The sequence below is a fragment of the Mustelus asterias genome, chromosome 7, assembly GCF_964213995.1.
Source record: "Mustelus asterias chromosome 7, sMusAst1.hap1.1, whole genome shotgun sequence".
NCBI lineage: Eukaryota > Metazoa > Chordata > Chondrichthyes > Carcharhiniformes > Triakidae > Mustelus > Mustelus asterias.
This window is the reverse complement of record NC_135807.1, coordinates 77,198,867-77,218,926: the sequence shown is the minus strand read 5'-3', so window position 1 is coordinate 77,218,926 and position 20,060 is coordinate 77,198,867. Positions and strand designations below refer to the sequence as shown.

The following is a 20,060-nucleotide window of genomic DNA, read 5'->3' as shown; positions in this document are numbered from 1 at the left end:
TTGCTGTGGCCCGGGGCCTGGGAGCTGCCCCCCAGCCCCGGCGGGAAGGGGGCTGCCGGCGGGGACTGCCACCCGGACCCCCAGCCCCCCTGCCAATCCCCCTGCTCCCAGCCCTCCTGCCAGCAACCCCTGCCCCCCTGCCAGTCCCCCTGCTCCCAGCCCCCCTGCCAGCAACCCCTGCCCCCCTGCCAGTCCCCATGCCCCCAGACCCCCTGCCAGCACCCCCTATGCCTCCAGTCCCACTGCCAGCCCTGCCCCCAGTCCCTCTGCCAGTCCTCTTGCCCCCAGTCCCCCTGCCAGCTGGGGGACTCCCGCTGCTTTCTGCTGTGTGTGTGCTGCCTGACTTTCATCCAGTCCCTCATGGTGTCCGGCTACCTCAGCAGTGTCATCACCACCATGGAGAGGAGGTACAACCTCAAGAGCTCCGAGTCCGGCCTGCTGGTCAGCTGCTTCGACATCGGCAGCCTGCTGGTGGTGGTCTTCATCAGCTACTTCGGGGGGCGAGGGCACCGGCCCCGCTGGCTGGCCGTGGGCGGCTTGCTGATCGCCACCGGGGCGGCTCTCTTCAGCCTCCCCCACTTCATCTCTCCGCCCTATCAGATCCAGGAGCTCAACAAGTCCGCCTCCAACCAGGGGCTGTGCAGCGGCGGCAATGGCACCGAGAGCAGGGACTCGGATTCGGGCTGTGTCAACAAGGACTCCTCCAGCCACTACCACACGCTCTATGTGGTCCTGTTTGTCTGTGCCCAGTTCCTCATCGGCGTGGGCTCGACCCCCATTTACACCCTGGGACCCACCTACCTGGACGACAATGTGAAAACAGAGAACGCATCTCTATACCTGGGTAAGTGACAACTAACTGCACCCCATCACCCAGCCAGCTTCAAGTGGCAGAGTTACAATGAGTTGTGCTGTGGAGCTGCCTTTCATAATGTAACCAAAACCCCAATTGTCAAAAATGTTTCTGAGTTTGGCTACAGTTGGCAGAGTGCTGAGTTAACAAGTTTAAAGTGAACCTGGTTAACAGTGTCTTCTTATCTCAGCTTACTGCTCTTAATCTGGAAACTTACTGTATCCTCTATCACCATGATTTAATAACCTAATTGGAAATTGATCAAAAATTGTACTGCGGGCTCTTTATTAATCAGGTTCAAATAAACTGTGCCCAAGTAAGTAATCTTAGACTTACAACTGTGATATGCACTGAGATAATAATGCTACAAATCATATTTATGAGAAGAGATAAATGTTTCTTCAATTAATACATCAAAATCAATAATCATTTGTACAAGGAAAAATTCCACTTGATGAATCTGTGTGTGCTTCACTGCCAATTTTATTTTTCATTTGAAGATTGTGACATGAGCGTGAGTTATTTGCAGAATAACTCTCCATTGGCCTTAATGATCCGTTCACATAATGCCGTCATTTAATTATGTGCACGTCATGACTTTGAAATCTGGCACCACTATTTTGACTCGTCAAGTTGTGACTGTACGACTGGAAATATGGATTGTTTGAAAAGTTACCATGAATAAAATTTGAATGCAAGTATTTTTTTCAATTGCCAAAGTAATACACTTGACAACACATTGTACTAAAATTGGATCTGGACAGTAACACAAATGCATAAAACATTACATTTTCCCTTCGCTCCCCTGTGACTTAAGAGTATAACTGTTCCTTGAGATACTCACTGAATTGGCTGAGTTGTCAACACTGCTAGTGATTTTTAAATAAAAATTATATTATTGACTCTGATATTCTGATTATCAAAAGTTACATATTACCCAATATCGCAAATGGCCTTGATTATGCAATAATATCCATAGGATTTTGTTTCACACACTGCCACGCAATCTCGGGTAAAATTTGTAACATTCAAAGTTGAAGAACTTTGGCTTGTGAATGTTACAGTGCATTGTATTAAAGTAATGCATGCAGAAAATTAAAAATGAATATTTTGGTACTGCAATGGCTTATTTCATATGGCAGCAATTTCATCATGGTACCTGAGTGCAGCTATATTATGGGCGGATACAGCAGGAAAGAACATCCAAAAAGGCTCTTGTGTAATTCCTAGCAACAACCTAGAATTGGTCGGTACCTTGGAGAAGGATGTCACTTCCTTAGATGGGCAAAGATTTGTAACTTGAGAAGATTTAAAAAAAGGATTTGGGAAAATGACAAAAACTTACATAGGCAGTAAGAGAGCCACTTTTAACTTTAGACTGTTGAAATTCTTTAGGAGTTAATTTCCAATTGTGTAAAGAATTTGTGAGGCTGATGAAGGATTGCCTTGACTCATGTCTGCCTATCAGGGCAAATGTGTCAGCAGTGATAAATGTAACACTAACCCTGTTGAAGCCGTTTGTGAGACCGTCTTAATAATGGATGTTTTTTCTATTAAAACTTCATTGCTTCCATACTCTGTGTGATTAGTTTTCATAGGTTTAACAAATTCAGTTGCTGGACTGCACTGGTATGAAGTACTTTCTGTCCTTGGTGCAGACTGCCAACAGGAAATACAGAAATAGATGTTATCCTCTTATACAGGTCAGGAAAATCCAACTGGTAGGACTTTCTAATATCACAGCAAGAACACATGTCATGCTAAATTCAGTTTGGAAGATGTAGTGGCTAAGTTATAATGCCTTTCCTCATAAAGCTATCAAATATATCTCCGTTTCTGCACTTACAGAATCAAGTGGTGTATGTTCTTAGTATATAATTGTTGATAATGAAATAAATCACAGAATCTTTTCAGTGTAGAAGGGGGCCATTCAGCTCATCAAGTCTGTACTGGATCATTGATAGAGCATTCTACCTAATCTCACTCCCTTGCCTTATCCCTGTAACCTTGCATATTCAATTGATTTGATTTGATTTATTATAGAAACATAGAAAACCACAGCACAAAACAGGCCCTTCAGCCCCACAAGTTGTGCCAAACATATCCCTACCTTTTAGGCTTACCTGTAACCCTCCATCCTATTAAGTCCCATGTACTCATCCAGGAGTCTCTTAAAAGACCCTATTGAGTTTGCCTCCACCACCACTGACGGCAGCCGATTCCACTCGCCCACCACCCTCTGTGTGAAAAACTTCCCCCTAACATTTCCCCTGTACCTACCCCCCAGCACCTTAAACCTGTGTCCTCTCGTAGCAGCCATTTCCACCCTGGAAAAAAGCCTCTGAGAGTCCACCCAATCTATGCCTCTCAACATCTTATATACCTCTATTAGGTCTCGTCTCATCCTACGTCTCTCCAAGGAGAAAAGACCGAGCTCCCTCAGCCTATCCTCATAAGGCATGCCACTCAATCCAGGCAACATCCTTGTAAATCGCCTCTGCACCCTTTCAATCATTTCCACATCCTTCCTGTAATGAGGCGACCAGAACTGAGCACAGTACTCCAAGTGGGGTCTGACGAGGGTCTTATATAGCTGCATCATTATCCCCGGACTCCTAAACTCAATCCCTCGATTGATAAAGGCCAGCACACCATACGCCTTCTTAACCACCTCCTCCACCTGCGGGGCCGATTTTAGAGTCCTATGGACCCAGACCCCAAGGTACTTCTGATCCTCCACAGTACTAAGAGTCTTTCCCTTTATATTGTACTCCTTCATCCCATTTGACCTGCCAAAATGGACCACTACGCATTTATCTGGGTTGAAGTCCATCTGCCACTTCTCCGCCCAGTCTTGCATCCTATCAATGTCCCTCTGTAACTTCTGACATCCCTCCAGACTATCCACAACCCCACCAACCTTCGTGTCGTCGGCAAACTTACCAACCCATCCCTCCACTTCCTCATCCAGGTCATTTATGAAAATGACAAACAGCAAGACTCCCAGAACAGATCCCTGGGGCACACCACTGGTGACCCCCCTCCATTTAGAAAAAGACCCATCTATACCCACTCTCTGCCTCCTTTGGGCAAGCCAGTTCTGGATCCACAGGGCAGCAGCACCTTGGATCCCATGCCCTCTCACTTTTTCTAGAAGCCTTGCATGGGGGACCTTATCGAACGCCTTGCTAAAATCCATATAAACCACATCTACCGCTTTCCCTTCGTCAATGTGTTTAGTCACATTTTCGAAGAACTCCACCAGGCTCGTAAGGCACGATCTGCCTTTGACAAAGCCATGCTGAGTATTCTTGAGCATACTAAACCTCTCTAAATGCTCATAAATCTTGTCCCTCAGGATCTTCTCCATCAGCTTACTAACCACTGAGGTTAGACTCACCGGTCGGTAATTTCCTGGGCTATCCCTATTCCCCTTCTTGAAAATAGGAACCACATCTGCAATCCTCCAATCCTCCGGCACCTCTCCCGTCTCCATCGACGACGCAAAGATCATCGCCAGAGGCTCTGCAATCTCTTCCCTCGCCTCCCACAGTAACCTGGGGTACATCCCATCTATCTTGATGCCATTCAAAGATTCCAGCACAACCTCTTTCTTAAAGTCCACATACTCAATCTTTTCAGTCCACCGCAAGCCCACAGTACATCCACCCAGGTCCTTCTCTGTGAAAACCGAGGCAAAATACTCATTAAGCACCTCTGCCATTTCTACTGGTTCCGTATTGATTTTCCCGCCTTCACCTTTTATAGGCCCTATTCCTTCACGTCTCATCCTTTTACTCTTCACATATTTATAGAACACCTTAGGGTTTTCCTTAATTCTACTTGCCAGGGCCTTCTCGTGACCCCTTCTGGCTCTCCTAATTTCCTTCTTTAGTCCCTTCCTACAAGCCGTATACTCACCTAGATCCCTATCTTCGCCAAGCTCTCTGAACCTTTTGTACGCAGCTCTCTGAACCTTTATTGTCACAAGTGAAAAGTATTGGGGGCGATCAGGGCGTAGTGGGGGCTGGTGGTGGTTGTGAGGCTGGACATGTCCGGGAGGCCAGCGAAAGGGTGGTGGAGGCGGTCGCACGGCCAGCGATGGGGGGTAGCTGTGCTGGCCAGTGATCGGGAGGCTGGCCGTGCACTGAGAGATCGGCGCACGCACAATGGCCTGCTCAGCGCTGAAAAGAACAACGGGATTTACTCCAGTTTCTACGCAAATTTGGCACTTAAATTGTTTTGGGAGAATCCCACCCATTGTTTCTTGCATGCTATACAGACAAAGCACACTGTTCATGGAGTACATAGGAGAGAAGGAAAGGAGAGGGTGCAGAATAAAGTGTTACAGTCATAGCTAGGGTGTAGAGAAAGATCAGCTTAATATATGTGCAAATATATATGTGTGTGTGTGTAATATATGTCCAAAGATGTGCAGGTTAGGTTGATTGGCCATGCTAAATTGATCCTTACTCTCCAGGGAGATTAGCAGGGTAAATAGTTGTGTGATGGGGACAGGGGCCGAGTGTGATTGTTGTCAGTGCAGGCTCGATGGGCCGAATAGCCTCTTTCTGCACTGTAACGATTCTATATGGTAGGTTCTTCCCTTTCAGATAGCAATCCATTTCCCAAATTAACTACTTTCTTGCTGTTGGTTGACAGAAACAGTAAAGCCATTACGAGGTGAAGTTCACACCATAATGCAGTATTTCCCTTTATTAAGGCAGCGGTTATTTTGTGTGTTTAAGCATAATCTGTTTTGTAATTTTCCACATCAGTTATAACTGTGACAGCAAAGATGCCATTCTTCCTGTGGCTATGAAAAATCTATATTTTCTTTCCCCTCTGAGAGATTGAACAGCTGCAGGTGTAGATCCTTGTGGAACATACATGCTCAGAACAGCTGAGAAATTTGTCAAGCCTGAGTGGTCAAAGCCATTCAAATTAAGAACCATGACTCATAGGGTGCTAGATGTTTTTTAGTACATACAGTACATCACTGAGGCAGCCCTCAGTGCACCACCATAAGCACAGTACTAATTGTAAGCCAGTTCACAGAAATTATCTTTACACATTAGTAGATTATTTAGACATACCAAGATGTAGGAGCTCAATGAAAGTTGCTTAGATTTGCATGAGAAACTATATTTAATATGGATTACAAGCAATAATGACAACAGCTCAGTCAACAAACTATCTACTCAGACACGCATTAAATGCAGATTTGTGACCCAGATTTGTGATCCATGCAACTAAACCCTTAATAAAATACAAAAGCATGGCAGCATGTTTAGGGTATCCTCATTTGTTTGGGTAGGGGACATAGAGTAATGAAAGGATTACTAGCAGGTGTGGCAGGATTCTTATTGATGTTTGATGGAACACTGTGGTTGATCAGAGAATGAATAACTGAGCAATATTCATAGATACTTTCTTTCTGTACTAGTTGTTCACACTACTTTGTCTTGTAGTACATTTATTATAGTGCATGCAGTATCCAGTGCGTTGGCTATAAAACAGTTTTTGGTTCTGTAGAATGTGAGGGTTGGGCTTTTACAACACCGGTCCAGTTTAAAAGATCATAAGAACAGTTGCTAATTGCTAAATAATTTCTACTGGTTAGTCAACAAAGTACAAAAACAGTAATGTGCAAAGAGTGATCTATGATGCATGGACCAAAATGAACATATTCTGGCAATCGAAAGTGGTGCTGGTATTTAACTCCTAAAGCTTGATGAGAGGTGATGAGGAAATAATCTGTCTCGGCAGACATTTTCCAAATTAAATTCTGTTCAAATACTTTCAAGGACAGAAGAGTCAGATGTGGCAATATCTTACAGCCAGAAAGCACCAGCGGGAGAGAAATTAGTTTATATTTTCCTTGAATCTAATGTCCAAAATCAAGTAAAGTGCTTGAATGATTTTGGGAATGCCAGTGTCCAACAGAAGCTCAGCTAAGTTGATTTTTATGTTTTGTTCATTCTCATCATAATGTAGAACTGGAGGAGAAAGTGGATTCTTTGCCAATTTTGGAGGTCGTGAACATCTTTTATAAGTATCACCTTAATTTATAACTATCCAGATGATATAAATTACCTCAATAGAATGCAGTTTGTATTTACATCACAATTGTAAATGTCAAAATTACATGCAAAAAGGGTTTACCAGCTTCATGTGTAGTAACTGCCACAGAATGATAGCATTTTGACACACTAAAACCCGACTATTGCAGGAGTCCTGGACGACTTAAAAATACTCTGCAATAACCTTTGAGCTAGTTGTTACTTTACATACCTGATGTGTTGTCTGTTTTGGTGCTGTGATTCTGTGCATTCCAAAAAACAATATTAATGTAGCCAAGTATTGAGGTACCAGTGTCCTGCAGATCTGCATTCCATCAAAGGTTGATGCTATCCGGAGCAGAGGGGCTGGAATGGGGGACAAGATTGAAGGGAGAAAATTTAGTCCACTCATTTTTATTACAGTTCTTCAACCAGAATCGGCTTTGTTTTATGAACATACAACGATGGACAGGTGAAGTTACATTGGTCCACCCAATATTAATACATTAGGCAGGATTTTCCTGCAGGCTTCTGGACCCCACAATTAGGCTCAAAATGGGGTCCAAAGCATGCATTCTGAGTGACTAATCCCTACAAAGTGATTTTGCCTGAATTGGTCAATTAACAGTAAGAGGGCTGGCTCGCTGTGCAATTACAGATGTCAGTGGGAGGCAGGGTGGGGGAACTTGAGGCTGGGGGGCTAATAGGAGGCCCTCCAACTTGGGAGGAGCAGCAGGCTTCCTTTGCATGTGAGGGAGAGAGCACGCAAAATGGACGTGCCCATAACTTGCTTTTTCAAATTTAAAGTTTAAAAAAAAGCTTCAGCACTTGACTGCCTCTGAATTGGGGGGAATAGGGGAGGCAGTGGCACAGCAGTATTTTCACTGGACTTGTAAACCAGAGGGCCTGAGTTTAAATCCTGCAACTGTAAATGTTGAAAATTCAGCAAAAATCTGGAATCAAAGATGACCATGAGACCATTGCGAGTTTTAGTGGCGGCTCATTGGTCTAGGGGTATGAATCTTGCTTTTATAGCTGTTATGATTAGAGAGTTTGTGAGAGGTCCTGGCTTCAAATCCCAGATCAGCCCTTTGCTGCTGCTTCCTATTGAGGGCGGCACGATGGCTCAGTGGTTAGCACCACTGCCTTACAGCGCCAGGGACCCAGGTTCAATTCCGGTCACGGGTGACGGTGTGGAGTTTGCACATACTCCCTGTGTCTGCATGGGTTTCCTCCCACAGTCCAAAGATGTGTGGGTTAGGTTGATTGGCCATGCTGAAATTGCTCCTGAGTGTCGGGGGATTAGTGGGGTAAATATGTGAGGTTATGGGGATAGGGCCTGGGTGTGATTGTTGTTGGTGCAGCTTCGATGGGCCCAATGGCCTCCTCCTGCACTGTAGGGATTCTATGATTCTTGGCTGTCATTGAAATGGGGGGAATCCATCCACTGGGCAGCCTGTGGTTACAGCTGAATCCAGACAGGCATGAAGGGCCTCTAAGCCTACCTGCAACACAGGTCCCCTGATCTACTGCTGGGAGGCCCTCCCCAAGCAGCAAAACTGTTCCTCACCATTTGCAGGGAACTTGAGGAAAATTGTTGGCCTTCAACAACTGGCAGTAGTAAGTGGCCATTAGCTATGTGACTTGGCTACCTGGTGCTACAGTGCTGCACCCCCCAGTCCCCTCCCTCCCTGCCCCATTATGCCTCTGGAAAAAAATGACCCAGGGGTGGGTTAGAGCCAGGGAACTAGCACATCAGCAAATTTCTGAACCCACTTGTCTCCATTCCTACCAATGGTGGGGCTTGAAAATCCAGTCGCTTCTGCACCATAGTATATACATTCCACCCAAAACAATGTGATCCCATGGGAGAGGCTGAAAACCCAAGCCAATTTATGGGAAAACATTTGGTAAATACTTCTCTGACCCACCTAAGCAATCAAAATTGATCAAATGGTATATTGCATTTATGTAGTGTCTTTAACATAATCAATGCCCTAAGGCACATCACAACAGTGTTATAGAACAAACCAAATGGCCAAAAGTTTAGGACTTAGGCAGCTAAAATCATAGGCACTAGTGATGGAGTAATTAAAATCAGGGATGCTCAGTAAATCAAAATTAGTTGAGCTAAGACATCTCAGAGGACAGAGATATGGAAGACCTAGAGGGATTTGAAAACAAGGTTGAGAATTTTAAAATTAAGGCATTGCTTGGTTGGGAGCAAATGTAGGTCACCAAACTCTAGGGCAATGAGTGAACAGCACTTGCTGTGAATAAGCCTACCGTTGATAGCTGCAATGTTTTGTACTTGTAATTAGTCTAACGACTCTCCTCTGCATCCTTTTGAGAACCTCAATAGCACCCACCATGTGAGGAGACCATTACTGGACACCATATTCCAAATGAGGTCTGACCAAGGTCTGCTATAAGAACAAAATTGTATGCTTGTCATATAATCAATTATCCTGCGACTGCATCTTAACAGCCTATTCGCTGTAACTATTGCTTCATAGCATTATTTAATATACCTTTAAAGATATGTGCATTAGAATATCCAAATCTCTTCCTTTCTCCACCCCCTTTGCTACTTTTCCCAGAAGAGTGTATGTATGTTAAACACTATCCAAACTAATCTTCATTTGCTATTCATGAGCTCAATCTCCCAACACATCAAGATCCTCATAAAGGCATTTAGTATTGTCTACAGTCCTACCATTCACACACATCTTAATATTATCTACAAATTTGTAGATTGTGTCTCCAATACCTACAATTTGATCATTTATGGCCTCCAAACAGATTTAGATTAATCTAGATTTATGTTTGTCTATATCTTTATAGACACATCTCAATTCCTGCTCAATATGCTCCCACTCCTTTCAGAGTAGAGTGGCCTTTTATGTGGCATTTTATCAAAAATCTACAGGACTTCCTTCTTCCACCATTTTGGTGGCTTCAAAAAACTTCAATCTGATTAGCCAGATGTGACCTTTTTATGAAACCATGTTGGTTGCCCATAATATATCCTTCTCCACCGAAAATAATCATATCTTGCATCCTTAGTGATTCCCTTAATAACCTTTTGCTATTACTGATGCCGGGTTAATGGGCCTGTTGTTACCCAGGTCTGTCTTGTCACTTTGTGGACTACAGTAGCCTCTTCTACATCTACGGGAACTACCCTAGAGTGCAGCAGGCTATTAAAAATATGGGCTAAAGATTCGCACACCATGTGTCCCACCATCCTGAAGATCCTCGGATAGATATCATCCAGCCCAGCTGCTCTACTTTTGAGTTTTTAATTCTATCTACAATATGTTTATCGGTTTTAGTATTACTGAAGTTACTATTAGTACTTAGAAACAGGAAAGGCGCAGTCACTATGTTGGGGGTGTACTACAGGCCCCCCAACAGCCCAAGGGAAGTGGAAGAATGGATATGTCAGGAGATACTGGATAGGTGCAGGAAATATAGGGTTGTTGTAGTGGGAGACTTCAATTTCCCTGGTATAGACTGGAAATCGCTGAGGGCAGGGACTCTGGATGGTGAGGCATTTGTAAAATGTGTACAGGAGGGTTCGTTGGAACAATATGTGGACAGCCCAACTAGAGAGGGGGCTATACTGGACCTGGTGCTGGGGAATGAGCCCGGTCAGGTCTTCAAAGTTTTGGTCGGGGAACATGTGGCAAATAGTGACCACAATTCTGTTAGCTTTAGGATAATGATGGAAAAGGATGAGTGGTGTCCCAAGGGTAAGGTGTTGGATTGGGGGAAGGCTAACTTTATTGGGATCAGGCAGAAATTGGCAGCTCTTGATTGGGAGAGGCTGTTTGAGGGTAAATCCACATCTGGTATGTGGCAGTCTTTTAAGGAACGGTTGTTAGGGCTACAGGACAAGCATGTGCCTGTAAAAAAGAAGGATAGGAAGGGTAGGATTAGAGAACCGTGGATAACCAGGGAAATTGAGGGACTGGTCAAAAGGAAAAGAGAGGCGTATGTTAGGTCCAAGCAGCTAAAAACGGAGGGAGCTCTGGAGGAGTATAATGAAAGTAGGAAAATACTCAAACGGGGAATTAGAAGAGCAAAAAGGGGTCACGAAATGTTCTTGGCAGACAGGATTAAGGAGAATCCCAAGGCATTTTATTCATACGTTAGGAACAAAAGGGTTGTTAGGGAAAAAATCGGACCTCTCAGGGACAAAAGTGGGGACTTATGCTTGGAGCCCAAAGAGGTAGGGGAGATCCTAAATGAATACTTTGCGTCGGTATTCACTAAGGAGAGGGATGTGTTGACTGGGAGTGTCTCGGAGGGGAGTGTTGAACAGTTGGAGAAAATCTCCATTACAAAGGAGGAAGTGTTAGGTTTGTTAGAGAATATAAAGACTGACAAATCCCCAGGGCCTGATGGAATCTATCCAAGGCTGCTCAGGGAGACGAGAGGTGAAATAGTTGGGCCTCTGACGCAAATCTTTGTCTCGTCACTGGACACAGGTGAGGTCCCAGAGGATTGGAGGATAGCCAATGTGGTCCCGTTATTTAAGAAGGGTAGGAAGGATAACCCGGGTAATTATAGGCCGGTGAGCTTGACGTCCGTGGTGGGGAAGTTGTTGGAGAAGATTCTTAAAGATAGGATGTATGCGCATTTAGAAAGGAATAAACTCATTAACGATAGTCAACATGGTTTTGTGAGAGGGAGGTCATGCCTCACGAACCTGGTGGTGTTTTTTGAAGAAGTGACCAAAATGGTTGACGAAGGAAGGGCCGTGGATGTTGTCTATATGGACTTTAGTAAAGCATTTGACAAAGTCCCTCATGGTAGGCTAGTGAAAAAGGTTGGATCCCATGGGATAAAGGGGGAGGTGGCTAGATGGGTGGAGAACTGGCTTGGTCATAGAAGACAGAGGGTGGTAGTGGAAGGGTCTTTTTCCGGCTGGAGGCCTGTGACTAGTGGTGTACCGCAGGGCTCTGTATTGGGACCTCTGCTGTTTGTGATTTATATAAATGATCTGGAAGAAGGAGTAACTGGGGTGATCAGTAAGTTTGCGGACGACACAAAACTGGCAGGACTTGCAGATAGTGAGGAACATTGTCAGAGGCTACAGAAGGATATAGATAGGCTGGAAATTTGGGCAAGGAAATGGCAGATGGAGTTCAATCCTGATAAATGCGAAGTGATGCATTTTGGTGGGAATAATGTAGGGAGGAGCTACACGATAAATGGAAGAACCATAAAGGGTGTAGAGACGCAGAGGGACCTGGGTGTGCAAGTCCACAGATCTTTGAAGGTGACGTCACAGGTGGAGAAGGTGGTGAAGAAGGCATATGGCATGCTTGCCTTTATAGGACGGGGCATAGAGTATAAAAGTTGGGGTCTGATGTTGCAGATGTATAGAACGTTGGTTCGGCCGCATTTGGAATACTGCGTCCAGTTCTGGTCGCCACACTACCAGAAGGACGTGGAGGCTTTGGAGAGAGTACAGAGGAGGTTTACCAGGATGTTGCCTGGTATGGAGGGGCTTGGTTATGAGGAGAGATTGGGGAAACTGGGGTTGTTCTCCTTGGAAAGACGGAGGATGAGGGGAGACTTAATAGAGGTGTATAAAATTATGAAAGGCATAGATAGGGTGAACGGTGGGAAGCTTTTCCCCGGGTCGGTGGTGACGTTCACGAGGGGTCATAGGTTCAAGGTAAAGGGGGGGAGGTTTAACACAGATATCAGAAGGACATATTTCACACAGAGGGTCGTGGGGGCCTGGAATGTGTTGCCGGGCAAGGTGGTGGAGGCGGACACACTGGGAACGTTTAAGACTTATCTAGACAGCTATATGAACGGAGTGGGAATGGAGGGATACAAAAGAGTGGTCTAGTTTGGACCAGGGAGCGGCGCGGGCTAATTGTTCCTGGTTTCTCGTTTCAAGGCTTCATTCTACGATCATCTTGCTGGTGCCAGAGACTGCAGATAGTTGGGAACCTGTCTCGGGGGCAGGGAATTCATATGGTGTTCGTGGAAGTGGAAATGACTAGGGTTGGGAAGCATTTTCCGATCGGGGCCATTGTGATCTCCTGGACTCGTTTCGATCGCCTCAGGGGGTCGGAGAGGAATTTCCCAGATTTTTTTTTCCCCATATTGGCCCTGGGGTTTTTCACTCTGGGTTTTCGCCTCTCCCTGGAGATCACGTGGTCTGGAATGGGGGGGTGGGGGTAAGTTAATAGGTTGTAATGAACAAAGCATCATAGCTGTGAGGGACAGCTCGGTGGATAGGATATTGGTATGTAGATAGGCTGGAAAATTGGGCGGGGATCCTGGATTCAGGATTCAATCCTGGACCGGGGAGCGGCGCGGGCTTGGAGGGCCGAAGGGCCTGTTCCTGTGCTGTTTTGTTCTTTGTTCTTTGTACTAAATAAAGGAGCTCTGATGAAAGGTCATCCAGACTCGAAACATTAGCTCCATATTCTGTCTACAGATGCTGTCAGAGCTGCTGAGATTTTCCAGCGTTTTCTGTTTTTTATTAGTACGGTTAGTTTAGTTATTAAAAATCAGTCAATTCTAACACTCCAGCATTGTCTGCAGGAATGGAAACCGATTCACAGTATTCCTTTAATTTTTTCACCACACGTATTGTAACCTGTCCTTGAACATTTTTCAGTGACATCTCTTTGACACTTCACAAAGCTTTTTCTGTTAGTTCCTCAATTGTACGTGACCCTCTTTAGCTTATCTCAGAAAAACATTCATTTTCTAAAGTGTGGAGAAATTTGAATTAATAAATTGCAGACTTTCATTACAAAGACAGATGTTTTAAGAATCTTCAGCTTCTGAGCACATTTTTAATGGGAAGATTTTTTGCTTGGTGCAGGTTATCCTTAATGGTTTCATGTTTGTCTCTCTAGACAGATGCTTAACAGTGTTCATTTAGTTAGGAAACCGTAAAATCAAATTAAATGTAAGAATGAGGCTTCTGAATTCCTCCTAAAAGTTTCATTTTATTTAAGAAGTCAATTAATAAGCTTCTGAATATATTCACTGTAATTTTGAATATATTGACATTAGAGTTTAAAGTTTAAAAAGTTTAAAGTTAAAGTTTATTTATTAGTGTCACAGGTAGGCTTACATTAACACTGTATTGAAGTTACTGTGAAATCCCCTAGTTGCCACACTCTGATGCCTGTTTTTACATTTCACACGTTGAGATTAAAGTACAATGATGTTTTAACCCCAAGTGTTTTGGTTGCATAGGGGTAATGTTCAACAGAACAGGTCTCTGGCTACTTAGCAATGATAGTATTGCTGCTTGAAACCTAAAAGATGAGCGTTGGTCTACCTGTTTGGTACCACACTGGAATAATGCCTGGCACCATTTTGTGCTGGCCTTTCTTTTGGACGTGTCTGATGCCTGAAATTAGCTTGTACTTACTTAATATATGCAAAAGTCCTGTGCTTGTTTAAGGACACAAATGCCACTGTTGGGCCATTACCACTGAAAGAGGAAGAGAAGCAGTAGCTTAGAGCCAAGAGTTCTGCTTACAGCTGTAAAGTGATTGGGCAGATGGAGAGAGCGCACAAGAGGCCTTACTCCACTGGATTGTTCACACCAAGAACTTCATAGCTACCCTTCAGTGTGCAAGGAGGCCCTGGTTTACCAGGAAAGCTATTAAAGGACGAACACAACCAGCTTCCTCTCAGTATGGAAATGAAGCTCAATGTGGTACTTCCTCATATCAGTAGGTTTTAGGCTGTCACAGCTGCGTTTTGTGCCCATTTTGTACATACTATTTGAAAATTGTCTCCTTTCTGCAACGAATCTGGTGCATTAAGATTGATGGACAGAAAGTCATGGACAGTATAACATGGAGTTCCTCTAGATTGTGTAGAACATTGGATGAACATATTTTAGACTATTGGCGGTTAAGCCACTCATGAAACTAAACTTCACTTGGCAAAAATGTTCAGCTGCAGTACTGCAGAATATGCCTATGTGAGAGGGAGAGAATGAATGATTGAATGTGGAGGTTAAAAAGTATGATATCAAGAGTTTGAGTATGGACCCCTGACCTCTTAGTCCCTTATTTATTCTGTGTACCTTTCTCTTAAAGTAGTGCACAAAGAAGCATGTGATGAATGATGAAGCCGAGAAATATATGTGTTGCCTAATTAGCCACACCAAATGCCAGCCGCATTTGGTGTGAATGCGCAACATATAGGGACTTTGGATTAACGTTGTTACTTGCCATATTCAGTGACCAGCAGAATCAGTGTATTAACATGGTAACAATACAAATTGCTGTATGCATTTGGAAAATACCTGAATATTCAGACTATTCAATCACACGAGCCATCACAACTGCTTCTGTTCCTGGCTCAGCACCAATGCATGCATACTAGCATCAGATGGAGCCATGGCTCACTTTTGTCTACCTCTAACATAGGCACTGAGGTTAATTACAACAAATCTATTGATGTCCCAGGTTAAGCTTAGACTGGGGTCAAAACTGCAACCTTTTTCGCCTGAATAGCTCAGCTTCTTCCTGGAGATACTCATTGATGAGCCTCCTATCAGTGGAGGATTGCATTAAATCCTCCACCGAAAATCTTACCAGGAAAATGTGTTGCCTAATTAGGAAGCACAGAAGATCAGATGGACCTTGGGGTGCATGTCCATAGATCCCCGAAGGCAGCAGGCCAGGTAGATAATGTGGCTCAGAAGGCACCTGGGATACTTGCCTCTATTAGCCGAGGCATAGAATATCAAAGCAGGGAGGTTATGATGGAGCTGTATAAAACATTCTTTATGTTACAGCTGGAATATTGTGTGCAGTTCTGATCACCACACTATCGGAAGGATGTGTTTGCACTGGAAAGAGGAGCTTCATCAGAATGTTGCCTGAGCTGGAGCGTTTCAGCTATGAAGAGAGGCTGGTTAGGCTGGGGTTGTTTTCCTTAGAGCAGAGAAGGCTGAGGGGGGGGGGAGACCTGATCGAGGTCTACAAAATTCTGTAGGACATAGGGCAGATAGGAAGAAACTTTTCCCCTTAGTAGAGGGGTCAGTAACCAGGGGGCATGATTGAAGATTTAGAGGGGATATGAGGAAAAACCTTTTCACACCGAGGGTGGTGGGAAACACCATGCTTGAAACACCATAGCATACAAGGCCATGGACCAAGTGCTGGAAAATGGGATTGGAATAGATAGGTGCTTGATGGCTGGCACAGATACGATGGGCTGAAGGGCCTCTTTTTGTGTTGTAAAACTATATGAGTCTAAAAATTGTCATGACAACTCAGGAGAAAGCAATCATGGAGTATTGTGACTGAAAGAATAGTGACACCTGGAAAATACGAATAATTAATTAAGTGACATTACTGTAGGGATGATTGGTTTCAATACAGTTCTGACCCTTTCCCTCAAATCCAGGGGGCCTGAGGGGAAAGTGGAGTTCAATGCTAATGGAAAACTGTACCAAATATTTGGTTACTTTTCATAATTTCAAAATATAAACAGCAGTACCTGGTTGGATCGTGATATTACGTTTTGAATACAAATGCACTTTTTAAAGGAGGAAGCTGTATGCATTTTTTTAGTGGATGAAAGCAGCTTCAATTCTTCAGTTGTTTAGGTAAATATTTCCCTGCACATTTTGTACAACAGTATTCAATGCCAAAGAAATAGCTAGTTTCCCCCCCCCTTGACACCCTGGACACCTGAGCTTAGCTAGACTAATCACAGAGAGAATACACATGTTCATGTGGCATTCAGCAGTCCATGCTGGGGGGGAATTACGAAGCACAGGCCTTGTGCCAGAAGCATGTTACAAAGTTATTTCCCAGGGTATTTTGATTTATCCGGGTTGGGAATGCAGAGCTACCAGAATGTATGTAAATCAAGGCAGGCCCCGAAAATCCCTACGCTGTGCACTGGGAACACAATAGCACTGCTGTGTACTGTATGACATTCAAACCGTGTCTTTACACTGGCTGTTATCTTGCTACCTTGTCTTCTGAGAGTTTTGGCTCCAGAATTGTTTAGTTGTTTCAGCAGATTCATTTCAAGGCAACTTTAACCTAACCTGTCCACCGGGAAACTGACAGAATTAGTATTTTCAGGCTTTGTCAATTTTCCTTTCCATTTAGGGTGGCACGGTGGCATAGTGGTTAGCACTGCTGCCTCACAGCACCAGGGACGCAGGTTCAATTCTGGCCTTGGGTGACTGTCTAGGTGGAGTTTGTACGTTCTCCCTGTGTCTACATGGGTTTCCTCCGGATGCTCCAGTTTCCTCCCACAGTCCAAAGATGTGTAGGTTAGGTGGATCGATGATGCTAAATTGCCCCTTAGTGTCCAAAAATGTGTAGGTTAGGGGGATTAGTGGGGTAAATACGTGGGGTTATGGGGATAGGGCGGGGGTGGGCTGGTTGTAAGAGAGTCGGTGCAAACAAGATGGGCCGAATGGTCTCCTTTTGCACTGTAGGGATTCTATGATTTAAATCAATGGGGGATAATATTCCAGAGTGTAAAACTGGTGTTCCATCTGATCCTGCATGGGGAGTGTCGGGGGTGTCTTAGTTTAAAATGCCCACATACTGTAACTCAAGTTCACTGGAACGGACAAAATCCTAAAAATGATCAGTTTTAAATATTTTTGTGTAATTCTGAAGAGTATGAAGGCACCTCTGCCAAAAATAATCTGGGATACCGTCATTCAGGACTCTCTCCATCACCTCACCTGCCTAAGGTTGTCTTAATACCTACTGGGTCGCCTCCGGGCGAGCTGATGTTGGATTGGCCTGCATCCAGCAAGCTGTGTCAGGATGTGATTTAACTAAATGAGGCCTGAGCCTCAACAATGGCTCCAGATTCTGCTGGTCAGCCACTCAAAATTTAAAACTGGCTGTCATCAATCACTTTTTTAAAAGATTCTTTCATGGGATATTGCTGAGCCTGCATTTATTGCCCATCCCTAATCGCCCTTGAAAAAAGTGATGGAAGTCTGCCTCGGCCGTCAGTAATTGAACGCCATGCCATCTGTTCTCAGGTGTAACAGCCCCTGTACAAACTGTTGAACCTACTTACTGGCAGTTGTCGTGGCACTGCAATAGGAAATAAATACAAGACTGTCTTTCTAATGGGTTGCTGGCACAAAAGCTGTGACTATGTGGTGTGGGAGAGGAATTTCAGCCCCTTTGGTGCTGGAGACTGAAGCCTATTGTTAAATGAGTCAAAACCGTTTCATTTTTTTAAAGCCAAACCCTCAGTGTAGAAATATGAAGAGGTACATCAAGAAACCCAGATTAGGTGACTCCAAGATTGGGTTCGGTAAGTCCCAAGATTGTAGGTTGGACTAAAGGCAGAATGAGGACAGGGTGGGTTCATCCTTTTAATGTCCTGGGAAAGAATGAGGTGGACAAAGGATGCCAGCTCCATCTCTGGACAGTGAGTACTGACAAGCTACAATGAAAACAAAATACTGTGGATGCTGGAGATTTGAAATAAAAAAGCATTGATGGACAGAGAAACAAAGTTATTGTTTAGAGTCCATATGACTCTTCTTCAAAGTTAAAGAAGGATGAATGGAAATCCCGTCGGAAAGAAGAACAGTACCCTTTGGAAGAAGAGTCATACAATTCTGAAACGGTAACTCTGTTTCTCTCTCCGCAGATTTTGCCAGATCTACAGTTTTTCCAGCGTTTTCTGTTTTTATTATAGTTCCAACAAGCTTCTTGACATCATATAGAGCCCAGACATTTTTTCAGCCAACATCTCATTATGTGGATATCCAGCAATGGTCACTGAATATGGATGCTGAGGCAATATGCTGGTGAATTTTCCCATCCATGCTTGCTGATTTTGAGACCATTTGTCAAAACACTCTGTCTACTAAATAAGGAATGGTAAATTCAACAACAATTATATAGCGCCTTCACCATCATAAAAACCCCATGGGGTAAGAATGATGGGAGGAATAGTAGAAAATTTCCTGGTGATTATCAGAGGCTTGGCCAAAGCGAAAGGGGAGTAAATTGGAGAGCTCCTGAAAACAGGCGTGAGGGTTGGGATGGACAATGAATCCGCACCCACTCGGTGTAATGGAGGCAATGCATCATCGTCATGCTGCCTGTTTATAATGGTTTTGAGATGCAGCCAATTCTATATACGTTGTTAATTGGCTGCATGCACCAGTAAGGCTCCATTATCTTATTGTTTTGGACATCTTGGTGGAAAGGTTGGGAGCTACCCTGTATCCACAAAGAGCAAGTGGCTTTCCAGGCACCCAGTGAGAAGGCAGAAGGAACAGACATTTATGGAGATCAGTGCTAAGATTTTAGCCCCAAGCCCCAAAGAAGTTTGATTACCACACAAGTGGGCAAGGGCAGTGACTGTTTCTTCAAATGTTATATCCTACCAACTGCACCAATAGCCTCACACACTACTCTATTCACCAACCCCATCACGGACAGACAAAAAGTTTGCATCAATCAGGATTCATACCTGGTATTCATATGCTTCATCTCACCTCACACATTAACACTGCACTCACAGCTCACACACACTACCAGCTATCAACCATTGCAGCTATATCACATTAATCATATTCATTCGACTCACTGATGTACCTTCCTTTCTCTTGCAAGAGAATGTGGCAGATAGCTGGAGAAAGCAGGAACTAACTATTATTGACCCGATCCCTGGGCAAAACTCCCAAATTTATTACCCTTTGTTTCCTCTCTGGGAGCTATCTCAGCATGAACCACAATTTGTGGATGGGATACCCTCAAATTGTTGCACTCCTGGGTGAGGAGGGATGAACTGGCTCCCTTTCTTTATTCAGTCCCCTTAGTTGGTTGCAACAAGATTATTTCAAAAAGGATCCGTTCCCTTTCAGATACCTGTTCTCAGTCCCAATATATTAATGCTTTCAAAACAACCAATTTAACCAGGCTTTCTTGAGTTAAGAAAAGAGTGAGTTTATTAGCCATTAAACACAAGAAAAAATATAAAACACATGCATATACATTCACACAGATTAGAAATCAGAAGTGAGTTTTAAAAAAAACAAGTTTAAAAAACAAACATACACAAATCAGTCTTTGGCTTGTCCGGGAGGAGTAGATGGCGAAATGTTGCAGCCTTTTGTGATTTGTGATTCCAGT

General features: G+C 43.9%; 1 protein-coding gene across 1 annotated transcript in view; it reads left to right on the top strand.

The window, feature by feature from the left end:
• Positions 1-289: 289 nt before the first annotated feature.
• slco5a1 (solute carrier organic anion transporter family member 5A1) overlaps positions 290-20,060 on the top strand; it is a 162,734-nt gene continuing 142,963 nt past the window's right edge. The window contains exon 1 of the mRNA XM_078216292.1: positions 290-844. Within this exon, the coding sequence (XP_078072418.1) occupies positions 361-844 (484 nt within the window). The 5' untranslated portion in view covers positions 290-360. The remainder of the gene's footprint in view (positions 845-20,060) is intronic.